General features: G+C 34.6%; 1 protein-coding gene across 2 annotated transcripts in view; it reads right to left on the bottom strand.

The window, feature by feature from the left end:
• ZBBX (zinc finger B-box domain containing) overlaps window positions 1–24,548 on the bottom strand; it is a gene marked incomplete at both ends in the record, with an annotated part of 113,051 nt that overhangs the window by 5,415 nt on the left and 83,088 nt on the right. Inside the window, 5 exons of one of the 2 annotated variants that reach the window (XM_080818224.1) lie at window positions 7,690–7,947; window positions 14,240–14,356; window positions 15,166–15,319; window positions 18,886–19,190; window positions 24,277–24,416. In XM_080818224.1, the coding sequence (XP_080674350.1) occupies window positions 7,690–7,947; window positions 14,240–14,356; window positions 15,166–15,319; window positions 18,886–19,190; window positions 24,277–24,416 (974 nt within the window). Of the gene's footprint in view, window positions 1–7,689; window positions 7,948–14,239; window positions 14,357–15,165; window positions 15,320–18,885; window positions 19,194–24,276; window positions 24,417–24,548 lie in introns of both variants that reach the window. The other variant, XM_080818223.1, reaches the window with a different exon arrangement.

Here is a 24,548-nt window from a genome sequence, read left to right on the forward strand (position 1 = left end):
GCTCCTGGCCGCAGAGCCTGGCTCACAACTACCATGTTTTGCTTCCCCCTACCTCCCACCTCAGCAGAAAGTTGTGTCTGCAACCCGCACACACATCTCCTGTCCCCGCCCACCTGCCCCGCCTGCCTGCCTCTAAAAAGGCTCTAATATCAGCCACAGCAAGCTGAATGAAAGGGGAAAACACTTCCCTTAATATAGTTATTTTCTGTCTTTTCTTCTCCTAGCTCCTTGACACAGTTGTTTTCCACAGAACTTAGAGGAAGTGGATGTACCCTAGAGCTAACAGAAAACAAGTCAGGTTTGCTGCTCTCAAAAATTTGGCTTTCACAGGGATACGAACACATTTACATTTGTATAAGAGTCAAATTGTGTAGCTGTGATTCTGTGGAACCAAACCTCATGCGGAGTTTTTCCAGGTTGCGCCATGAGTAGTGAAACGTGGGTGGAATTTTTCTGCCCATTGATGCTAAACAGAATACAAAAGTCTCATACAGAAACAGTGAGTTTTCTGGAAGAGCGGCTTATTATACCACAGCATCTGTCACCTCAGTGACTGTTGGGTTGATTCAGCTGATGGGCCACACTCTTCCTTCCTCAGCTCCAGGTGAATGTCTCCAAAGCTGTGCACTCATCCAGAGCCAATCTTCCCAAATAGAAAGAGAGCTGTTCGTGGGTCAAGTGTGTATAAGTGATTTTGTTCTGCTCCTGGGACATCAGAAAAGCCCTGGTGGTTCACAGGCTACACAGTGTGTGCTTGCTTTTGTATATGAAAAGTTATGTATTCTAGTGAAAATACTGGTGTTGGCATATGAGAAAAGGAGTGGCCCAGAGAAAAAGTGAAATATGTAAGAACAAAAGTGATAAAGGAAATAAGAAAAGCTAAGTGGTTAGAAACAACCACAAGAGACTACTGCTTGTTAAGTGCTGTGTTTTATTTGTAAATAGAATTTACCAATTTATCAAAATAAGAAACCCTTCATTTTCTGAATAAAAATTGTATGATTATCCTTTTTAGATCTAGTTCAGATCTGTCAAGCTTCAATTTAGACTTGATCTTTAATGTGAGAATTACCTCCAAGAAGATTTGCATTTGATTTTTAGTATTTCAGAGTAAAGCAAATGAACAGTATGTACAGATCGATCATAGACTCTCATTCCCCACCCCATAATGAAATGAATAGAAAAAGCAGAAAAAAATTAAAATCAAATCGAATCACAAAAAGAGTCAAACAAAGGAAGGGATACAAGTCCACATAATAAACTAGGACAAGGGGCAACCAAAGAAAAACAGAAGATTCATTGAGGTACAACTGGGTGCTACCACTGTCCACCCATTTTCCTCGCCACCCAATAGGCACATCAAACCAGTAACAGGAAAAGGAGAGTCATCTAAAGTACAAGTCTCACCAATACCACACCAATTTGGAGAAAAGTAGATGAACGGGAAGTAAGAAAAAATTATTTGAAATATTTTTAAAGCCCCTAAGTACCCACTGTAAGATCCTGGCAGAGGCAACGAAATTACAAACCTACAGGTGTCCCCATAGGGACAGAATACACTTGAAACCAGGTGTAATGAAGTTTAATGTAACAAGAAGAAGACTAGAGAGTCCAGGTCCTCCAACAAAGGAGGATGAACTCCCCATTCCTTCCTCTATCCTCCCGTGGTTCTGAGCTGGCAAGACATGAAAACAATGCAATAACCAACCCACCAATAGTAGCTCCAAAGATAAGACTTACACATCTCAGGTGAACAGCACTTTAGGGAAAATGTCATCTCACTATATTAGAAAAGACAGAGCATATGAGCAAAGTAGCCCACAGTAAATATAAACAGGGAAGATACAAAGAATAGGCAGCAACTAGCTATGCAGACAAACAAACTAGAATCTAAGAATTCATAGCATGCAAAGAATGATTAAATAAAAGATCAGTCTGGTAGAAAACAGATCAAGATCAGAAAATTTCCCATGAGTCCTTTGGCTACAAGAGAAGTAATGAAAATGACATTTTTAAAAAATGTAACATTGTGAAGAGCCAGTCCAACATGGTGGTATAGAAGACCCTGAACTCTCTCCTCCCACAGACACACTGAGTCTACACCTACTTACAGAGCAATTCTTCCTGAAGAAGAACTCAAGGCTGAATGAATGGCTCTTGCACAATAAATGAGAGAGGGACCACACAGGGAAGGGTAAGAGATGGAGACACAGTAATGAAGGGAACCCCATCCCCAGTGTGGCAACCTGAAGAGGAGAGGCATATATCACTGAGGGGCCCATGTGCATACTCCCTCACCCTGGGACATAAATAAAAAATAGCGGTTTAAAGGGAAATCGAATGATAAGTGAAGGAAATCTATTTACTAACCATAGAGCACCTACCAAATGCTGAGAAATTACTAGAAATCACTCTGGGGTTGGAAGCACTGGCAAGTGTCATTTTTTATGTTCCCCCTCCACCTTGATAGCACAAAAAAGCAGGATCCAGGTAGTGTAGTTGGCCTGATGGGGCTGACCTGACAAGTCAGGCCCCTAGCTTAGAAAAGTTCCAGCCATTTCCCTAAGACAAACCCCCAGCATGTTGCATCCTGTGCCAATCCCACTCCTGGGTACAGAAGGAATGCACCTCAACATAAGAAAGACCCATACATGGGAAATACAAAGCTAACATTATACTCAACCATGAAAAGCTGAAAGTGTTTTCTCTAAAATCAGGAACAAGACAAGGGTGCTCACTTTCATCACTTTTATAGGACTTCCTTGTTTTATTCAACATATTCAACATTGGAAGTCCTAGCTAGAGCAATTAGGTTAGAAAAAGGAAAAAAAAAAGGCATCCAAATTGGAAAGGAAAAAGTAAAATGGTCACTATTTTCAGATGGCATGATACTGTGTACAGAAAAACAGAGACTCCACCAAAAAGCTGTAAGAACTAACAAATGAATTCAGTAAAGTCACAGGATACAAACAAAATTAACATACAGAAATCAGTTGCATTTCTATACACTAGTAATAAGGTATTAAAAAGAGAAATCAAGAAAACAATCCCATTTACAACTGCATCAAAAAGAATAAAATATCTAGAAATAAATTTAAGGAGGTGAAAGACCTGTACTCTGAAAACTACAAGATAGTGATGTAAGAAATAGAAACAACAAAAATAAAGATACAATGTGCTCCTAGACTAGAAGAAAAAATATTGTTTAAATGCCCATTCTACCCAAAGCAATCAAAAGATTCAAGGCAAATTCCATCAAAATTCCAGTGGCATATTTTACAAATGTAGACCAAAGAATCTTAAAATTTGTATGGAACCACAAAAGAGCCCAGTCTCTTCAATAAATGGTGTTGGAAAAACTGACAACTACATACAGAAGAATGAAACTGTATCACTATCTTATACTATTTATAAAAATAAATTCAAAATAGATTAAAGACTTGAATGTCTTTAAACACCGAAAACCATAAAACTCCTAGAAGAAACCATACGCAGTAAAATCTATGACATTGGTCTAAGCAATATATATTATTAAATATTTTTGGACTAGTATTCTCAGGCAAGAGTAGCAAAAGCTAAAATAAACAAATGGGATTATAGCAAACTAATAAGCTTTTGTACGGAAAATGAAACCATCAACAAAAAGGAAAGGTAACCTACTGAATGGGAGGAGACTATTTGCAAATTATATAGCAAATCATGAGTTCATGTTCAAAATACAACTCAGTATCAAAAAACAATGTAATCAAAAATTGGGCAGAGGACCTAAATAGACATTTTTCCAAAGAAGACATACAGATGGCCAACGGGCACATTAAAATGTGCTCTATAAAATCATAATTGTCATGTAAATGCAAACCAAAACCACCACCTCACACCTGTCAGAAAAGCTATTTATCAAAAAGACAAAAAAAAAATAACCAGTGTTAGTGAGGATGTGAAAAAAAGGGAACCCTTGTACACTGTTGGTAGGAATGTAAATCGGTACAACTACTATGGAAAACAATATGGAAGTTCCTCAAAAAATTAAAAATCACAATCCAGCAATTCCATTTCTGGATTATCTGAATAAAATGAAAACATCAATTCAAAGAGACATCTGCAACCCTATGTTCATGGCAGCATTATTTACAATAGCCAGGATATAGAAGTAACCTGAGTGTCCATCAATATATGAATGGATAAAGATGAGATACACACACACACACACACACACACACACAGATACACACACCAGAATATTACTCAGCCATAAAAAGAGAATGAAGTCTTGCCATTTTTAACAACATGGATGGACCTAGAAGATGGACCTAGACCTAGAAGATATGCTGAGTGAAATAAGTCAGACTGAGAAAAACAAATATCATATGGTTTCACTTATATATGGAATCTAAGCAAAAAACCAAACAAACAAGTGTATAAAACAGAACAGAAGAGTTTCATAAATATAGGAAAGAAACTCTTGGTTACTAGAGTGCTAAGGAGTGGGGGGTGAGCAAAACAGGTAAAGGGGATTGAGAGCTACAAGTTTCCAGTTATAAAATAAGTAAGTAATGGGGATGTAATATACTGCACAGGGGATATAGTCAATAATAGTGTAATAACTGTGTGTGGTGATAGATGGTAAGCAGACTTTCCATGGAGATTATTTCATAGTGTTAAAGACATTAACCACTCTTATGTACTCCTGAAATTAATAAGATATCATATGTCAATTATACTTTAATAAAAATTAATTAAAAAGAGTAAAACTAATCTTAAAGATCAAACAATAGCATGTCAGACATCAAAAAAAATTTTTTTTCAACAGTCACCTATTCCTGGATTGAATTCTGTACCAGAAAAAAACAAGTATAATGAACACCATTGAGACAAATTTTAAAAATTCGATATGTACTGTGGATTAGAGAATCACATTATATCAATATTAAAATTCCTGATTTTGATGGTCCTTAAGAGAATGTCCTTGTTCCTGGGTAATACACATTGAAGTATTTCTTTGATCAAGTGTCATAATCTTTATAACTTTGTCTCAAATGCTTACAAGAAAGGACAGTGTGTGTGCGTGTGTGTGTGTGTGTGTGCATAGCTAAGCAGGGCAAAAGACAAATACTAGGTAATGAACTGGATAAAGAGCATACAGGAGTATATAAGAGTTTGTATTTTCTTGCATTTTTGCAAATTTTCTATAAATTTGAAATTTATCAAAGTAAAAATTTACCAAAAAAATCAAAGCAATACCTTTAGAGAGCTAATTTAGTAAATCAACCCATTATTTGTTAAATCAATTAATAAATAATATTCTATAATTATAGCTGAAAATTAAACTTCCAACATAGAACATGAGCTTAAAATAAAGTAATAAATGCAGAGGAAAATAAAAACTGGTTAAAATAGTTGAAGAAAATATAAGTAAATACATTGTACAAAGAAGATCCAACATTGACAAAATAGGTTTGTCAGCAGGAGAAAGCCAAATGGAACAGAAAAGCAATTCAAACATACAACAGCAGAAAATTTCTCTGGAAATAAGGAGCAGTTTATTCTACAGAAAGAAAAAGAGCCCTGTGCTTTAAGAAATGCTCAATTATTGACATTGAAACACATTCCTGGTCCAGTTATTGAATTTCAAAGATAAAGAAAAAAATTCTTCAAACATCTAGTCTGAAAAGAAGCCTGTCACATGGAAGACAGGGAGTAAATAAAGAAAGAAATCAAGGTAACCTGAGACTACGTCATAGCAGAATTCAGACCCAGAAAACAAAGAATCAGTACATACAAGGTTTACAAGTAAAATGACCCAAGGAATTTACCCTCTGCTGATATGCCACTGAAATATAAAGGAAGCACACATTCTCAAACATGAAAGAACTCGAGTGGTAGAGCTACCATGAGCCCAACCTGGGAGAAAAACTACTAGACAATTAAATTTAACCAAACAAAAGTTAAAAGGAAAAACTGAGCTAAACTAACTAGCATCAATAATCAGGGACAGAAGACAGTGGAGAAATGTCTAAGTGCAGAGGAAAAAAATTGTGATTCCCTAAGTTAATCTAGCTAACTTGCCAATTGACCATAAAGTCGAAACAAGCATTCTGAAGAATTCCACAATCAGATCTTCTAGAGATGAATCAAAATAAAAGGCTCAGAATTGGAAAGTCATAATGAAAATGCTAGTACTGATCATTTAATCTAATATGGATTTTCACTAAGAAAAAGAAAAAGGAAACCTTAAAAAATGGAAAATAATAAAATTAAAATAGCAATACATTCTATTATAAATATAATATATAAAAATACATATTTGTATATATAATTTTTATATAAAATACAGTTATAACCACATGTGGTTAAAAAAAAAAAAGAACAGGGGCACCCGGGTGGTGCAGGCTGTTGAGACTCCTACATTTGGTTTCTGCTCAGGTCCCTATCTCAGGGACATGAGATCAAGCCTCACCTTGTGTTTATCAGTTTAGCAGGAGTCTGCTCAAGTTTCTCGCTCCCTCTTCCCTCCCCTTATGTGTGCGTGCACTCTCTCTCTCTCTCTCTCTCTCTCAAATAAATGGATAAATCTTAAAAAAAAAAAAAAAGAACAATTGAGTCCTCTTATATTGGGATTTAATCGTTATTGTCTAAAACTAAGTGATATATAGTTATAAATGGCCTTCATAGCTTAATGTTTCCTTTTTCCTTTTTCTTTAATTTTTAAATGGATATTTATAAAAACTTACGGGATAGACTATATAAAATTGCCAATATCCCACTGTTTCTTCGTACAAAACGGCAGTTTCATATATTTCAACTTCATATTTTTGTAATGAAAAAATACTTCTCTGAAATGTACGATTTCCTTGAGTTTCATTTCAATTTTTCTTTTGTGAAACAGGGTAAATACAAAATTATTTAAAAACGTGTAGAGCATAAATATATTTTTATAAAATTTTTATTGTCTTTCCTTCAATCTCTTCATCCTTCTATGTATTTTTATATGTATACTCATGATTTAAACAGATGTTTAAAATGATGCTCATCAAATAATATGGTTGTTTTTGGAAGAATAAGATTTTATGGAGATTTTGGCTTCCTTTTTAGTATTTTTTTGTATTTCTTTCAAGGATATGGTTATGATTTGCTAGACTGCAGACACTGAGGTTTAGGAAGGAGAATGCACAAGTATAATTTCCCCTTAAACTGGTCCACAAACTAGCATTGATATCAATTGGGTACTTGTCAGGTGTGCAGAATCCTGGCCCAACCCCAGAATCTGCATTGTAACAAGATCCCCAGGGCATTTGTATACACACTGAAATTTGAAAAATGCTGCTTTAAAAGATCTAACAGCTCAAATATCCAATAAGGGTGTTGGGCAGTGGCTTTCAGGAAGCTACAGAGATTAACCACTCAGTGGGGTTTGTAGAAAGGAGAAAAAAATTACTTTGTTGTCCACACGAAGTTCCTTATGCTATATTTTGACTGTGTATTACATAGGCAAAGGGGACATCTCTGGTGTGGGCATCCATATGTTTTATAACATTCTCAGGGTGATGTCATGGGACAACCAAGGAAACAAATACAACGGTTGGTGGTTGAATAAGGGAGAGGGAAAGCCTTGTTTCCTTGGAGTGTGATAGGAAGAATCAAGAAGAAGACAGAGTTAACATTGTCTACAGGGGAAAAAAATAGCATTACCTGCAAGATTTCTCAGGACATTTAATTCTTTTTCCAAACTATCTAAGGTTTGCTGATCAGCAGTGCCATCTAAGAATGACTCAGTGTGGTGAGTGGTATCAATATATTCAATTTCTGAAATTTCAGAAGCGGCTCTAGATAATGGTCGAGCAGCTGCACTTCTTGACCGAGGATGGGAGGAGACAAGGCATCTGGAGCTTTTTTTAACAGAGTTGGAAAGGGGTAAATTTGCTGTTGAAGGTCTCTGGGATATCTGGCCTAAAATGAAAAATAAAAAATTTTTATATCAACTTTTTAAAAAATTCTGAATGAATCCTTAAAGGTATAAAATACCAGCCCCCTAAATCTAGAACAGTTAAGGTCATACAACAGACTTTAAGAGAAAGTGTACTTTAAAGTATCATGCATTCTGGTTTACCACAATGTTTTAATCCCAAATTACTTTCCCTATGTCATAAAGAACACTTCTGAGTTATTTTTCCCTTTCTTTTCTACATTCAGAAAAAGACAAGCTAATTTTAACTAAAGCAAGAAATCTGTAAACCAAGTTAATTCCAGAACAATTCAGTATCTAATCTTTTTTTTTCCAATATCCAATCTTATAATCTGTTCCCTAAACATCCCAAACTATGTCATGTTTCTTAAATTCTAGGATGATACCGCACTGTGCCTTGTAAGAGAATAAAACGTATAGAACAGACATGGGACCACTTCCCCGTGAATTTTATTTGATGGTCTGTAACATTCTTCTATTAAGACGGATACAGAGACAAAATACTAGTATACGAAATCTTCTAGAAAAATACAGGCTTTAAAGAAATTGAGATTCTACTTCTAATTTTCCTAAATATGAGTTCACTTTCTGCTGCTGTAGAGGGCACTTTAGTGGAAAAGTTCCAGAAACACAGATCTAACTCGGGTTATTACTTTGTTCCACTATGGCAGTCACAACTTCGTTTTGACTTCGTTTAGTTGGTTTCTTCAACATTTGTGTTTCTTTCATAGCAGGAAAAAAGATCCCTTCAAATCTTACACTAACATAAAATAACTATCTCTCTCTCTCTATCTATCTACATATATCCATTTATCTATTGATAGATACGTATATCTATCCTTTGGTACTGCTCACAAGATTCTTTAATGAAGGTCAAGGGAATATTCAAAGTACAAATTTAGAAATTCAGAGTGTAGGTATATGTTTATATGTACTAAATCACTTTTCTGATTTAGATTAATATTTTTATATTAAGTATAAATACTTTATAAGATAACCTTGTATCCCCTTAATGAGAATTGGCTTTGTGTAAAATGTTGGATTATTTAAAGAAGCACTACTGTCAATATCATGAAAATCATGATTTGAATGAATATACATAACATTAAGCCCATTCAATTCGAAGGAAAATGTAAGATTCAGAAGAACAACTACAGGTAGTTGTCATGTATTAAACATTTAAAAACTACTGAGTTTGTCTTTTTTTTTAACTTAAAAATCTACTTTGAATGTAGCTAGTACTCCAAGAAGCATCCTAATGTAGTATGTAATTATTTAAGCAATTAAAACTGACTAAGGTAAGGCCCAAAGGGCACCAATTTTAATGAACATTTCAGAAATCAATTTTGAAAACATTTTTTGTTGGAATGAAATTATGAATAAATTAAAATAAGATTCTGACCTTTTTGTCTATGTGCACAGAGACAATTATGAAGAAAAATTATTGACAAAAATGTATCTATATTTGAGGACATACAAATGTAAATATCCTTATGGATTACTTTAAAGGCTAGAATTTGGAAATAATTTCCCCTTTTACCTGTAATACACAGGAGTACATCATATATAAAATAAACAAATACATAAGAATACATGACACACAAAAAAGCAACCTTGCCATTCCTACATAACAAAGCCAGAGCAAGAACAGCTGACGTGGAAATGTGAGTATAACAATAACTCAACTACATGAATTGAAAGTTCTGCATCTATGGAGAAAATGATACCCTTCTATTTGTATTGTGCTCTGTCCCAGTCAAGTAAAATTCAGAGGAATGCAGAACACTGACGAAAATAAAACAAGTGGAAGAAGTTATGAGGAAGAACCGAACTTCTGCCAACACAGGCAAATATGAGTCGAGAAAAATTTAGCATAATATGGATGTCCTTCGGAAGATTCAGAAGAGCACAAACACTTGCCGAACTCTTGTGACAACCTCTGGTTGCCACAGTATTAGAAGTTAATTGATCCCAGTTGAGAAAACAAGTACACTGAGGGTGGGACAGACTTATGCTTAGCAGGCAGCAAACAGACCATCTTTTTATGGAAAATATGTTTAAAGGGTAATTTAAAGTCCCCAAAACATAGAAAGAGACAGCAGAAGTTTCAATCTGGTCCTTGATTTTATTTATTTATTTTGTTTATTTAGATGAGTATATTGTTCTCTGTACAGGCTTATTAATGAAGAAGCTTATTGATGTTACCACTGGGGTTAAAATTTGAAACACCGTTAAGACTGACACTAATGAAAAGTGCCATGATTGAAGGGAGCACTCCATAATTTTTTTTTTAAAGTTTATCCTGTAGATTAGGAACATAAGAAGTTCTTTTTGGAGTAACTTGTACCATTGTTGACAATGTAATCTTACAAAATTAAAGATTACAACTGACCACAGTTATACTCTGAAAATAACTAAAAAAACTGTCCTTGGTATTAGCTAAAGAAAATATGCTCCATGACTACTAATGAGACTATGCTTGCTATTGGTAAGATAAAAGAGAAGGGTGCTTTGGACTATATTAATGGGCATAAGAATGCTGACAAGAATATGAAAGTCTGAATCACTCACTAAATGGTATTTAGTACAATAACTGTTATTGCCAGTCTAAATAAAAACATTAGAACTGGATAAAATATCAATAGAGCAACACGTTTTTTGTGCAGTGTCTCAATAACAAATGACATCTGATCGAAGAAGCCACTATTTTATTTCTGAATAAAGGTTGTAAAACATCATTGCCTTTTGACATTCTTGTTCTTTTGTGTAAATTACTAGGCATTTATACATTAAAACATAAAAATGTATTTTCGAAGAGTTCTTGACACATAGATGGATGTTTATTTAGCAGAATGGGTTAGTAGAAAGAAGGCTGAAGTGGAAAACACTTGTCCATTCTCACTAAATTAGAAATCATCTTGTGACTAAGGCATGCAAATTCATATTTCAACCTACAAAAGTTAGGAGTAACTTAGGAGTTGGGACAGAATAGCTCAAATCCTCTCCAACTCTGAGAGCCTATGAATTAATACCCAATTCAATTAAATTATAAAATCATTTGTCAAATCCTGAAATTGCCAGGCACTGTGTCAGGGTCAGGATACTCAAAAGTGAATGAGACATTGCCTGTACCCTCAAGTTGTACTCCAAACTAACACACAGTCTTGCTCTCCTGCTTCTCTCATTCAGACACGTTTGCTAAGTGCTGACAATATGCCAGGCTGTGTTCCATCACTGAGGACGCAACAAAGAAAAGGACAGGCTAGGTCCTCGCTTTCTTTCCAACCAAGCTTAGGATGAGCAGAAAATAAATAAGTAAAATAATTTCATCTATTACTAGTAAACAAGTGAACAAGTACAATAATCACATCTATTATTAGAAACTATTACTAGTTTCTAGGAGGACAAAAGAAGGTAAGTGTGATAGGGGTCTCAAGAGGCTGGCATTAGTTAAGGTGGTTTCAGAAGGCTTCTCTAAGGAAGCAGCATCGGGACTGAGATAGAAAAATGGAAAAGAAATGACCATTTGAAAAACGATGTGAAGAGTGAGAAAGAGGCTACAGACCATTCCAGGTTAGATGGAAGAGCAAATTCTAAAGCTAAGGAGCAAGGAAGAGAGCAACCTGTATGAAAACAAAAAGAAGCCAGCCAGTGTAGCTGCACTGTGGGAGAGGGCACAGTTAGCAGAGTTGGGCAAGGCCAACTCAGTACTGCTGTGTGATGTCCGGTAAGAGATGTCGTGTTTGGGTTTTTTTTTTTTTTTCTGTCGTCTATAAGAAGCTATAAAATGCTTTTAAGCAGGAGAATGACAAGATACAATTTATGCTTTAAGTTTACAGAAAATATGATTAGCTCCCCATAAACTATAAACAATTTTACGACTATAAACAATTCACTCACTGACTATAAACAGTACAATTTGATAGAAATTACTTACTGAAACTTGTTTTCAAGAAAGGCAAAAAGTGAAATTGAGAGATAAATGAGAGATAATGGACAACTGGCTTGGGCTCATCTTGGAATAAAGGTAGAAGTGGTCAGATTTGGGATCACTATTAGAGCTGAAATCAACAGAGTCTAGGCATGACTTGGCTGTAGAGGGTAAGAGAGAGACAAGAAGGCTCCTGACCATCTTACCAATGTTTATATGGTTTTGTAGACAGAGACAGCAAAATGGGGTGGGTGAGCAGGAGGTTTTGGCAGGAGTTGGGGAGATCAATGGGCTTGCTACTGTATTTCATAGCTATTGTGTTTCTACATTCACAGACTTAAAACTCTTACAGGAGAACTCCTTTATACACTAGCATCAGTTCAGAACACAAGATTTTGATAACTTGTGGCTTAGCCAGAAAATTTTAATTTTTATTTCAGGATACTGCTTCTGTTCAGAAAGTCCTTTCCCTCTGCCCCTAACTAGTACATCTTATTAATTCCTTAAGACTCAGCTGAAATGTCACCTGGTCTCTAAGACCTTGGTGATCTACACCGTTTAACAGCAAAGCAATCATTTTGCCATCTCCATTCCTAAAAAGACTGCACATGTACCTACCTTTACTGTAACTGATCACATGTACTATGATTATCAATTACCCGTCAGTCTCCAAAAGTATGTTACTCAAAGTCCTCTTACAAAATGTGTATTTTATATGGGGTAACTTATGTGTTTATGTATCTATATAGCAGTTTTCCCTAAGTATGATTTTTGGACTGTCTACAAGCAGCATAACATGAAATTATTGATAAAATAAATGCAAATTTCTAGATCCTATCTCAACTTTAATAAATCAGAATATTAAGAGTGAGGTGGTGAAATCCACACTACAACACGTTTCCCAGGTTGTTATGCTCACACTAACATTCTAGAACTTCTGCCTTAGACTAAGCTCAGGGATGAGGGCTGATTTTGCCTCACCAGTGTCTGCAGTGCCTGGCTTACAGTAAGGGCTTCCACAAATGTTTCTTATAGTAAATTATTGATTTCAACTGATCACTCCAAATCGAGACTTAAAGTCATTTGGCTACTTATCTATAAAGATTTGTCCTGATAACAAATTTCTCATAGCATGCATATGAATTTGTTTTCAGCAATATGTGGTAACTTAAAACAGTTCCTTTGGCTGCCTCCAAATGAAGCTACCAGAAGTTTTGAAGCTGCTTGAGACTTTGATGTGAGAACAGGTACCTAATTATAGAGCCAAAAAACATTTATAATAAATGGGTGGTTTTTCCACGAAAAAAAAAAAACATTTTAAATCCGACAGATTATCAACATAAATGCATATGAAAGGGATCTAAGCTAGCCAGAGTTTGAATCATAGGATTTAGGGCAAGAAAGACATATAAATTTTGCATATTTGGACAAATCATCTGTAATTAAATCTCTGGCTTGACGATGGCACTCAGATGAAGGCAAATAACCTCCTTGTCAAGCGTTCTTCCTAAACCTGTGAGCTCCTGGAGATCAGGGAACGTGACTTACGCATCCCTTTTTCCTCAGGGCCCAGCATCAGGCCAACATACTCAACACATGTCTGTTGAATTGCCTTAATTCATCAGTCATCTACAGCAACTTCACATGAAATTCAGCATAAAGCAAATTTACTGCAACAGGTGTTCTTGGATAATAATAATAGTGACCTAATAAAACTACTGATTTTAATGATGTCAAAATTCTCTGCATACATTCTCTAGGAAAATATTACAGTGAGACTCAGCATTCAAAAGAGTTATCCTATAGACAGTCTTAAAACTAGTTTGGTTACTGAATGGAGTCAATGAACTTAAATCAAGATTCCAGGGTTAACATATTCAGCACGAGATGTAGAACAGAGGCATCTCAATCATGGCTACAGAAAGCAATCTTAACCTAAACCATTCCTTTCACAAATGGCTATGTCTGATCATAATGTGAACCAAGTATATGATATGCAAAATCTAGAACTAATACACTGTGTCCCAAGAGTGTAATAAAACTGAGTATGTATTTTATAAGGATTGTTTAAAATACACACCATACCCTGAGCTACATTTAAAAAATACTATTTACTAATACATTGTAGCAAAAATAACTAAGACTTAACTCACCTTGTTGAGAAGAATATGACAAGTCTTGCTTTTTCGGTTTTGGAAGAAAAATGTAAGGCAGCCAGTAAAATGAATAAGTTCACATTATGAAACTGCAAAAACTAATTTTCAGGTACCTAGTAAACTGCTCAGAGAAACTAAAAAACACAGTGAGTCATCAGTATGGTACTGTGGCATTCCAGCTGATCTTACCCATTTTTTGTTGTGTTCTACTCGTTGACGGGTTCTGGGCACTCTGCAGAACACCCAAGGCGACTGCATTATCAGCGTATGTACTTATGCTATGGTCTGGGATCCACTCTCTGTCTCCTGAAATGGAAAAATTGTAAGCTAATTTAAATCTTAAAAAGCAGAGAAATCCATATTATTGCTTTATTTTATTTATCATCTTACTGGATAATCTTTGGCTAAATAAGGAACATTGATAACAGTGAGGGATATATTATAAAAGACAGAAATCTCATAAATATACAATAACAACATTAGATTTGCATAGCATAATAAAAAGAAATAAACTCTAAATTGTAAAGATATCACACACACATTTGAATAAAAACAAATACTTAAGTATATAACAATATACTTAATATATAATAAAAACAAATACATTCAGTATATAACAATATAACATAAAGCATAATAGAACATGAATAAACATATCTGAATACATGGGAAACCGAAGAATATAGGTGATACCAGAACTTGCAGAAGGAAATTCCAGCTATGTTTTAAAAATTCCTACAGATCCTGAGATTTTGATATTTGCTTTTAAGATGGTATTTAAGAATTACCATGCAATACTTAGCAGCTAATTAACTGATTCAAATAATTTCTATTTCACAATTTAGTAAAGGCTACATTTCTAAATTCTAAAAATAATCTCTCCTCAATCTCATTATACTTATGTTTTCTCACATTCTGAGAGTAGCCTCAAATATAAAATATGTGGCAACTCACAGAGGGTTAATAATTTCAGCTGGAGAAGAAGAAAATGACTTTATTCATTGAGCAGAATTGCCCAGTATTTCCTAAAATGAGGATGAGCTGTTTAAAAAAAAAAAATGTCAGGAAATTGTTAGGTTGGTCCACAGGCCATCTGATTTCATGTCTGAATTTACCTGCAGTTGTAATCTTAGTACTGGAATAGCTGCATTCTAAGCTATGAGAAGGAAGTAAGTTGAGTCTTTCATTTTTATCAAAAACAAAGAATCTTTCAAGTCCTTGATATTGTTCAGTTATAGGCTTACTTCTGAGGGCTATTTCTTGTAACAACTAGGAAACAAAATATTCAACAAAATTAAGTTTATTTTATCTCATCAACACAAAGCAGCACATTCATTCATTGAGCACCTACTATGTTCTTGGCACAAATTCTCCTCTCATCAGATTTAGGTTCTTGTAGTGAAGACATAGACAACAATACAACATTTATATATAGTAAGTTCTGAAAAACATATAAACCGCAATTATCATAATTATCTGAAAGTTGTCATCAATCGAAGGACAGAAGATCACAAAAGAAAAGGTCTCCCTTCTCCCTCCTTTTATTTTCTTCCCTTAGTGTCTTCGTGCCTGTATTACTCTGGAAAACAGATTCTTCCTCATATGCTGTGCTTTTGAATTAGTATCTTTGTCTATATATAAACTAATTTCAAAGATGAAAGTAGAATACCAAAGGGAATAAAACTTGTCATGGACAAAATCCAAGTTAACAAAATACTCATTATGAAACAAACATCTATGTAGTAAACTGAGGCAAGAGTGAGCTAAGTTATTTGAGAAGGTCATACAATTAGAAACTAGCAGACCTAGGTTTGGCTGATGTGAAGCATAGGCTTATTTTCCCACCCTATGAATTCATTTTGTGATATGCTTTCATCCTAGGGAAGAATATTAGTGGGATTAAAACATACATGAGTCTAGTAAGTAACAGATTAGAGATTCAGACGTGAGAGCTCTAGATGGGCTTAAAACATAATCAGAGTGCTTTCAGTATTTAAGAGTTCCCTAATGGATCTAATTATGCCCAAATGCAGTCTGTTTCCAGGTAGTAAACACCACAAAAAATTACGATAACTCAATTCAAATTTATAAGTCATATAAATGATAAAACATTACAAAAACAAAGCTAGTGACTAATAAAGCACCTCCTTCAAAGACAAATCTAAGTTGGCTCTACTCATGGCATCTTCCCTGGTTGTCCCAGACACTGATTTTCAATTTATAGCAACCCTTCAGCTCTAGTACAGCTCTTATTTGTATTAGACAATTGCAAATCTGGAACGTTTTTGTAAAGCATCAGTTGAGATATAAGAACAAAGAAAGTGGGTTGGTTTGTTTCCCAGACTCACAAAGTTAACTACTGATAGTGTCAAAACCAGAACCAAGAGCCCCTAACTAGTCCATGTTCCTCCTGGCACCAGACCCTACCCCACTGCTGCTGCTCTACAACTTGGTACTGAATTCCATAGTTTCCACCTTCACGAAGGACTCAGTTTCTGAAAACTGAAGTGCAAAATGAACGATTGTGCACTCCAGTGCAAGTCAAGTAATACTACTGCTAAAAATTGCCCCTACTGCTCAATCTCAAATTTTCTACTGTTGCGACATAGATTTTCAAGTAGTCTCTGCTCAAGGAATAGCTTCTACTACAGCAGGAAGAGAATAAAAACAATTCATGTCTAGTTATCACAGATGAAAACAAAGTAGATTTTATCACTATATATAAAGCACTGTTTTCTGTGACATAATCATTTACCACTTTTTCTTTTACAATAGTAATATAAGTAATCAAAATATGCTTAGTACCTCTGTAACGCTTCAATTCTAATTATGAAATACTTTAAGTATGTAGATATGTATTATATATAACATGACTCGATCACACAATTTAATATCAGTAATTTAAAATATTCATTTCACGGGTGCCTGGGTGGCTCAGTCAGTTGAATGTCTGACTCTTGGTTTCGCTCAGGTCATGATCTCACATTAGTGGGATCAAGCCCCGTATCAGGTTTCATGCTCAGCGTGGAGTCTTCTTCAGATTCTCTGCCTCTCCTCCACCCTCTCAAATACATATAAAGATTTTAAAATCTTAAAAAAAAAAAAAATTTGCTTCAGATATCCATGCCAAAGAATTAGTCTTTAGAGTTAATTGTATTATTGCACTGAAGCAGACATACTTAATTCCAATGCATGTTTTTGACTATTACTACATCTGAATATATCCATAAAAAGTTATAATTGTCTTAAATGTTTCCAAAAATACTGACTTATCTCTACATGTCCTTTTACATTTAAATTTCAATGCCATATTTTCTGAGATGGATCCATATAAATAAAAATAGTCCTATGTCATTCATTTTAACTGCTAGATTGCTTTCCATTATACAAATTACCACAGATTACATATCTGTGAGCTTTGGCCAAATGCCTTTTATTAGGTTACAGCAGAGAATGTCTCCCCCTAGGGCACAGGTCAGGCAGGCTTGTACCCAGTTATAAAAGAATTGGGGTCCTCATCCCCTAGGATTCCTCTCCCGTAACACACAATGCATGTGTAGGTTGTCACTTAGCCCTCTTCATGAGGCCATGTGGAAATTGGAAAATTAGAGTTCTATTTGCAGAAATTTAGTCTGATTGCTTTCTTCACTGGGGGAGGAGGAAGAAAAGCTCCTCTGCAATGAGGCTTTGTTTTTGAGATCTATTATCAGCTAAATTATGAGAATGTCTTCTAGAAGGGATTGGATTTCTTCTGGCAGACACATTAAGGTATCAATAGAAATGGATTAAAATTAATGTGAATTTGTTGGCTTGGAGCTCCTGAGCAAGAAATATATATTTAAACTGTAAACCTATGTTAAATGAAAGCCTAAGATTTCCATTTTTCAGGTAAGGTATGTTATTGATCTATCCCAGTTCCTCTGCAGAAATCAGTTTCTCTTCATCTTGTTGCATCTGTGAGTATGTCTCCCAGGGTATTCCTCCAGTGACTGAGAAGATTTCTATGGATCAAAAGTTTTTGCAAAGGTCTCAGTTCCAATATTGCATTTCAAAAAGGAAGAAGACCCATCACAAGGTGGGCCCCAAAATCCAATCCCCCAAGCAGAAGGGGCAGCAACTCAACAGTCATTCTTCTATGGTTTTGGCCCCACCTTCACTTTAGGCATCATGGAGATTCATTTCATGTGACTTTGAAGGGTTGTTAAAACATTTGACTTATCTAATTTCCAAAAATTGTATTAGGTAATCATGATTACTTAAGATTTTTAATATATAGAACAGAGATTCAAATATAGTTTCAAAACTTGGCATTAATGCAATGACGAGCTACTTTACTTTTTCCTCTAAGATGAAATGAAAACTATACCCCTATTTATTTATTTATTAGCCATTTTTCTGAAGGAACCACCTTTAAAACCTTGTACTTACATTAAGCCACAAAAACTAGTTCTACCTACATATCTGCATTTATTTCATTTTAACAGTGACTATACGGTAAAAAGCTAGAAAGGATTTATTATGCTAAATTATTCCTAGTAATAAATTTCATTTAGAAGAAAGTAACAGCTCTCTTACTATGGTGCATGAGGTGGGCCTTAAAGTGTTGTCACATAAAACCGTTTGTTATAATGGCATTTACCATATTAGAATTTGTCCTATAGGTCATTAACATTCTTTCCCATATGAGTCATTCTTCAACTGTCTCATGATAATATAAGGTAGCACATTTTAACTTCAATAGGTAGTAATGTTTAAGAATATATGATGTCAATATAAAATTTTCTTATGACATTTCATATAAAAATTTTAATGTAATAAACATAATAGAGATTTACCAGTGGTAACTCGGTAGCTTTAGAATCTTCAAAGTTTGGCCTCTCATGCAGATTGCTAAATTCCAAGGATTCTTTGATGTCCTGAGATAACTGCTCCTTAATGGAAGGTTTTTTTAAATCTATGCTTGGCAAAGAAGCCTTGCTCTCAAGTGATACGCAGGAATCACCAGACTTTTGATTACTCTCTGTATCTATCATTTTCTCCTTGAAATTTCTTTCAGAAAAGCTGCTTTCCCCTATTTTCTCAATGGCAGGAGAATAAACGTCAGGATCCACAATGATGTCAAATTCTGTATTTGAAGTTCCTGCTGTTGAAAATAATTATTTACAAAAATTAAATAAATTAACTAAACTGTTAATAAACCAAAACTTTTGTGGTGTAAACCTTTATCAATAAGCACTATTTTATCAGTATTTCTTTACTGAGATCTCAGTGTTAAAATACTTTTACTCTGTTCATGTTTATAAATGATAATCATAACTTACTGATATATTCAAACCTTAATGGACCAGACTAAATGAAGGAGGCAAGATTTTATTTTGTAATGAAATGTCAAAATTGATGCACATTTTTTACTTCAGCCTGTGGTTCAATTCCCACTTTCGTACATCTTCTCCCACTCCAGTTTTATATTGGCAATTTATGAAAAATAATGCAGAGAGAACCCTATTTCCACATTTTGCGTCTTTTCCTTAACATGCCTAGTGATGAGGTGAGGGCAAGGGGAAATCTGCAGATGAAAGAGCAGTACCAGTTAGGGGCACAGAAAATGTTTCAGCTGGGACACCTGCCTCTGGAAAGCTACAAAATGAGCAAGATTATATTAGTCACCACCTCATTATGTCTGCTTTAAATAAATGAGTTGCTTTAGATCATTGGTTTTCAACCTGGGTGCACAATGGAGTCATCTGAAAGTACTCTTTAAAATTGTCAGTGTATGAGCCTGACCCCAAACCAATTAAATCAGACACTGGGAGTGGGATTCAAGCACTGCTTCTTCCACCTCCCTCCACAAAGTTCTCCAGGCGATTATAATGTGCAGCCAGGGTTGTGAAACATTGGTCTTAATTTTAAGAAGAACAAAAATTCTTTAACAATTTTTATACCATACTGCATTCATTTTAAATAAGAGTATGTTTATCATTATCCAGATTGAATATAGCTTCATCTGATTATCCCTATGCTCTTTCCAATATAAATATCTTATCTCTATAAATAGATGGTATAAAATAGTAAAGACTATGACTAAAATACTCTCCAGTGATGTAAATTCTGCCTTGCTGCCCAAAGGACTTACTTGTTGCAATCAAATGTTTGTATAGCTTAGCAATTACACATAGTATTTAGAAACACCATTTCCAACAACTACCACCTCTTAAATCACACAAGTACTATGAGAAATACAGTAACTTGTATATCAGAGAAATATTTCTACAAGCATAACTTTATAAAAACTGTTCAATTTGGGGCACCTGGGTGGCTCAGTGGATTAAAGCCTCAGCCTTCGGCTCAGGTCATGATCTCAGGGTCCTGGGATCGAGCCCCACATCGGGCTCTCTGCTCAGCGGGGAGCCTGCTTCCTCCCTCTCTCTCTGCCTGCCTCTCTGCCTACTTGTGATCTCTGTCTGTCAAATAAATAAATAAAATCTTAAAAAAAAAACTGTTCAATTTAAGGAAACTTCCATAATAATGCTGTGTTTTCCTCCTAAACTTCAATAGAAATTAATTTATTTTTTGGTACAAAAGGACGCTATTTCCTCTATGTAAATGTCTACAACTAACCTCTGCAATATTTTTGCAAGATTGCAAAATTCTATTACTAGGATCAAATGTTGCTGAAGAGGACAAAGCTGCCTTTTAATGATCTTTAAAAATGTGATAAAGAAAGTACAGGTATGATTTAATTTAGTCTATTCAGTGGAAGGCCCATTAGGCCATAAAAATCAGATGCCTTGGTTCAACATTTGAAAATCAATTAATCGAATATGTCACATCAAGAGGTTAAAGAAGAAAAATCACAAGATCATATCAATAGATGCAAACCAGAAACAAAAAGGAACTTCCTCAATTTGATAAAGACTATCTATAAAAAGCCCCAGAGTTAACATCATACTTAATGATAAACTAGATGATTTAACCCTACCATCAAAAACAAATCAAGGATGTCCCCTCTTACAACACCTTTCCAACACTGTACAAGTCCTAGCTAATGCAATAAAACAAGAAAAGGAAATAAGTATACAGATTAGGAAGGAAGAAATAAATCTAATTTTGTTCACAGATGGCATGATTGTTTATGTACAAAATCTGAAAGTATCAACCAAAAAACTCCTGGAACTGATAAGTGATGATTGCAAGGTTGCAGGATACAAGATCAAGATACAAAAGTCAATCACTTTCTCATACAACAACACGAATAAGTAGAATTTGAAATTAACAAGACAATGCCATTAGTACTCAAAAAATGAAACACTTAAGAATGAACTTAACAAAATATGTAAAAGATTTATATGAGGAAAACTAAAAATCTCTGATGAAAGAAATCAAGGAACTAAATAAATGGAGAGATAGTCCATGTTCACAGATAGGAAGACTCGATATTGCCAAAATGTCACTTCTTCCCAACTTAATCTATAGATTCATTCAATTCCAATTAAAATCCCAGCAAGTTATTTTGTGGATATTGGTAAACTGATTCTAAAGCTTATATAGAGAGGCAAAAGACCGAGAAAAGCCAACACAATATGGAAGGAGAAGAACAATGTCACAGGACTGACACTACACAACTTCAAAAATTACTAAACAATTGTAGTAACAAAGACAATGTGGTATTAGTAAAAGTATAGAAAAATAGATCAATGGAACATAACAAAGAATCTATAGATAGTCTATAGATATTATGGGGATATATAGTCAATTGATCTTTGTCAAACAGTAAAGGCAAAATAATGGAGAAAAGGCACTCTTTACAACAAGTGGTGCTAGAATTGCACATCCACATGCCTCCAAAATAATCTGGACACAGACCTTCCACCCTTCACAAAAATTAACTCAAAAGAATGATACACCTAAATGTGAAATGCAAAGCTATAAAACCCTTAGAACCTAAAAATCTAGATGATCTTGGGTATGGTGATGACATTTTAAGACATACACCAAGACCAGGATCCATGAAAGAAATAATTGAAAAGCTGAGCCTCATTAAAATTAAAGATCTGTTCTGTAAAAGACGCTGTCAAGTGAATGAGAAGATAAGCCATAGACTTAGGGAAAATACCTGCAAAACACATATCTCATAAAGTACTGTTATCCAAAATATTACAAAATCTAAAATCTCAACAGTAAGAAAATGGAGAGCTCAATTTAAAAATGGGCCAAACACCTTAATAGACCTTCATCAAAGAAGATATATAGATGGCAAATAAGCATTTGAAAAGGTGCTCAACATCATATGCTATTAGGGAATTGCAAGTTAAAACAACAATGAAATCCACCCCACAATTTTTGGAATGACCAAAATCCAAAACACTGACAATACCAAATGCTGGCAAGGATGTAGAGAGCAGGAAGTCTCATTCATTGCTTTGGTAATGCAAATGGTACAGCTACTTTGGAAGACAATTTGGTGATTTTTTACAAAACTAAACATATTATTACTATGGGATCTAACAACTGCAATCCTTGGTATTTACCCAAGTGAGATGAAAAGTTATCTGCAAATATACATGGATGTTTATAGCAGCTTTATTCATAATTGCCAAAACCCAGAATCAACATGTTGTCCTTCAATAAGTGAATGATAAATAAATTGTGATACATCCAGATAATGAAATATTATTCAGTACTAAAAAAAAGAGCTATCAAGCCATGAAAAGACATGGAGGTACCTTTAAATGCATATTACTAGGTGAAAAAAGCCAATATGAAAAGATTGCACATCGTATCATTCCAGCTTGACATATGCACATGACATTCTGGAAAAGGCTAAACTATAAAGTAAAAAGATCAGTGGTTGCCAGGAGTTAGGAGGCAGGGAGGTAACATAAAAAGGCAGGGCACTATAATGATTTTTTATGATACTATAATGGTGGATATATGTCATTATAAATTTGTCCAAACCCACAGAATGTACAATACCAAGAGTGAACCCTAATGTGAACTATGGATGTTGGGTGATAATAGTGTGTCAATATATGTTTGTTGATTGTAAAAAATGTACTACTCTGGTTTGGGATGTTTATGGTAGCAGAAGCTATGAGTCTGTGAATGCAGATTGTATAAGGGAACGATCTGTATATCCTGCTCAGTTTTGCTGTGAACCTAAAACTGCTCTAAAAAATCAAGTCTATTTACATAAATCAGGTATCTTGTAAAGTAACACTTAATGGATATTTATATTCAGCATTTCCTCAAAGGCAACTGGAACACCATGCTCCAGGTAGGTAAGAAAATATCTTTTTGGAGCCCTGTGAAGTCCTAAATTCCCATGTGGATATAGTTCATAGTTGGTCATAATAATTTAGAGGCTTATTAGTTGAAGATGTCAAGACCAGCAGGATTACCACAAATCAAGGCTCTACCATCTATTACCCAATCAAAAGTAATCATCAGTTTTATAACTAGTTATTTTAAATAATGCTCTCAAGTATCCCTCAAATCTTTCATATAAGATATACTATTAGTTTTTCTGAAAATTCTAAATAGAATAAAATTATATTTGAAAGGCAGATTAGAAACAATCTAGTTCCTATGTTTTAGTTTAGGAAAATGCAATCTAAGAAAGCAAGTGACATGTTCAAGGTCACACAATGATTTAAGACAGAAATGGAAATGAAATTTGACTTCCAGACTAAGATAATTTATTGTGACTGACTTTAAATGGTGCTCTCACCATCTGGAAATGGAAACCAGACATTTACACCCAGCATTCTAATCTATAAATTCTAAGGAACTTGCTAGTAATAACAATGTAGATATATAAACACATGATTGGTTTGGTTTGGTTTTATCAATTATGTGAAACTTTACATCAAATTTGAATATTTTGGGAGATTTAATGCAAGGGAGGCAACAAGGTGTCAATTAGATTTTCTTCACTAAAAGCCCGCCTATGTAACCTTTTAAATGCTAGCTCAGTCCACAATAACTTTAAGACAGACCAGCCAACATTGCCTGCTTTTCTTCTGATTGCAGATGCTGTTCCCCATTGACTGAAGAGAGTATTTGCTAGAAAACTGTATTTTCAACCAAGTGTTTCTAAGTACTAAATTTTGGGGGCTTAAAATAAACAACATAATAAGAAGAGCTTTTACACACTCCAATACCTACCAGTTTTATTAACTTGCCAACATTTATTGTTAATAATATTAATCTGCAAGGAAAAAAGTTACCTTTTGAGTTATTTTCACAGTAAGAAGAGCTGCTGTTCAGATGAAGATGTAAGAGGTCTGTTTTTCCCTTGGTGGAAACATGACGTTGATGGATGTCAGTTTCATATAGAAAAGTATTCTGATAATCATGAAATGTGCAACTTTCATGTTTCAGGGTAAGCAAAAGAGAAGAATTGAAAGAAATGATATAGAAAAGAAAGTAAAAAGGCCCATCTTATTAAAATTACAGTAAAACCTTAAGGGAATAGGATTATTCACATTAATTTAATATT

The sequence above is a fragment of the Martes martes genome, assembly GCF_963455335.1.
Source record: "Martes martes genome assembly, chromosome: 1".
Lineage (NCBI taxonomy): Eukaryota > Metazoa > Chordata > Mammalia > Carnivora > Mustelidae > Martes > Martes martes.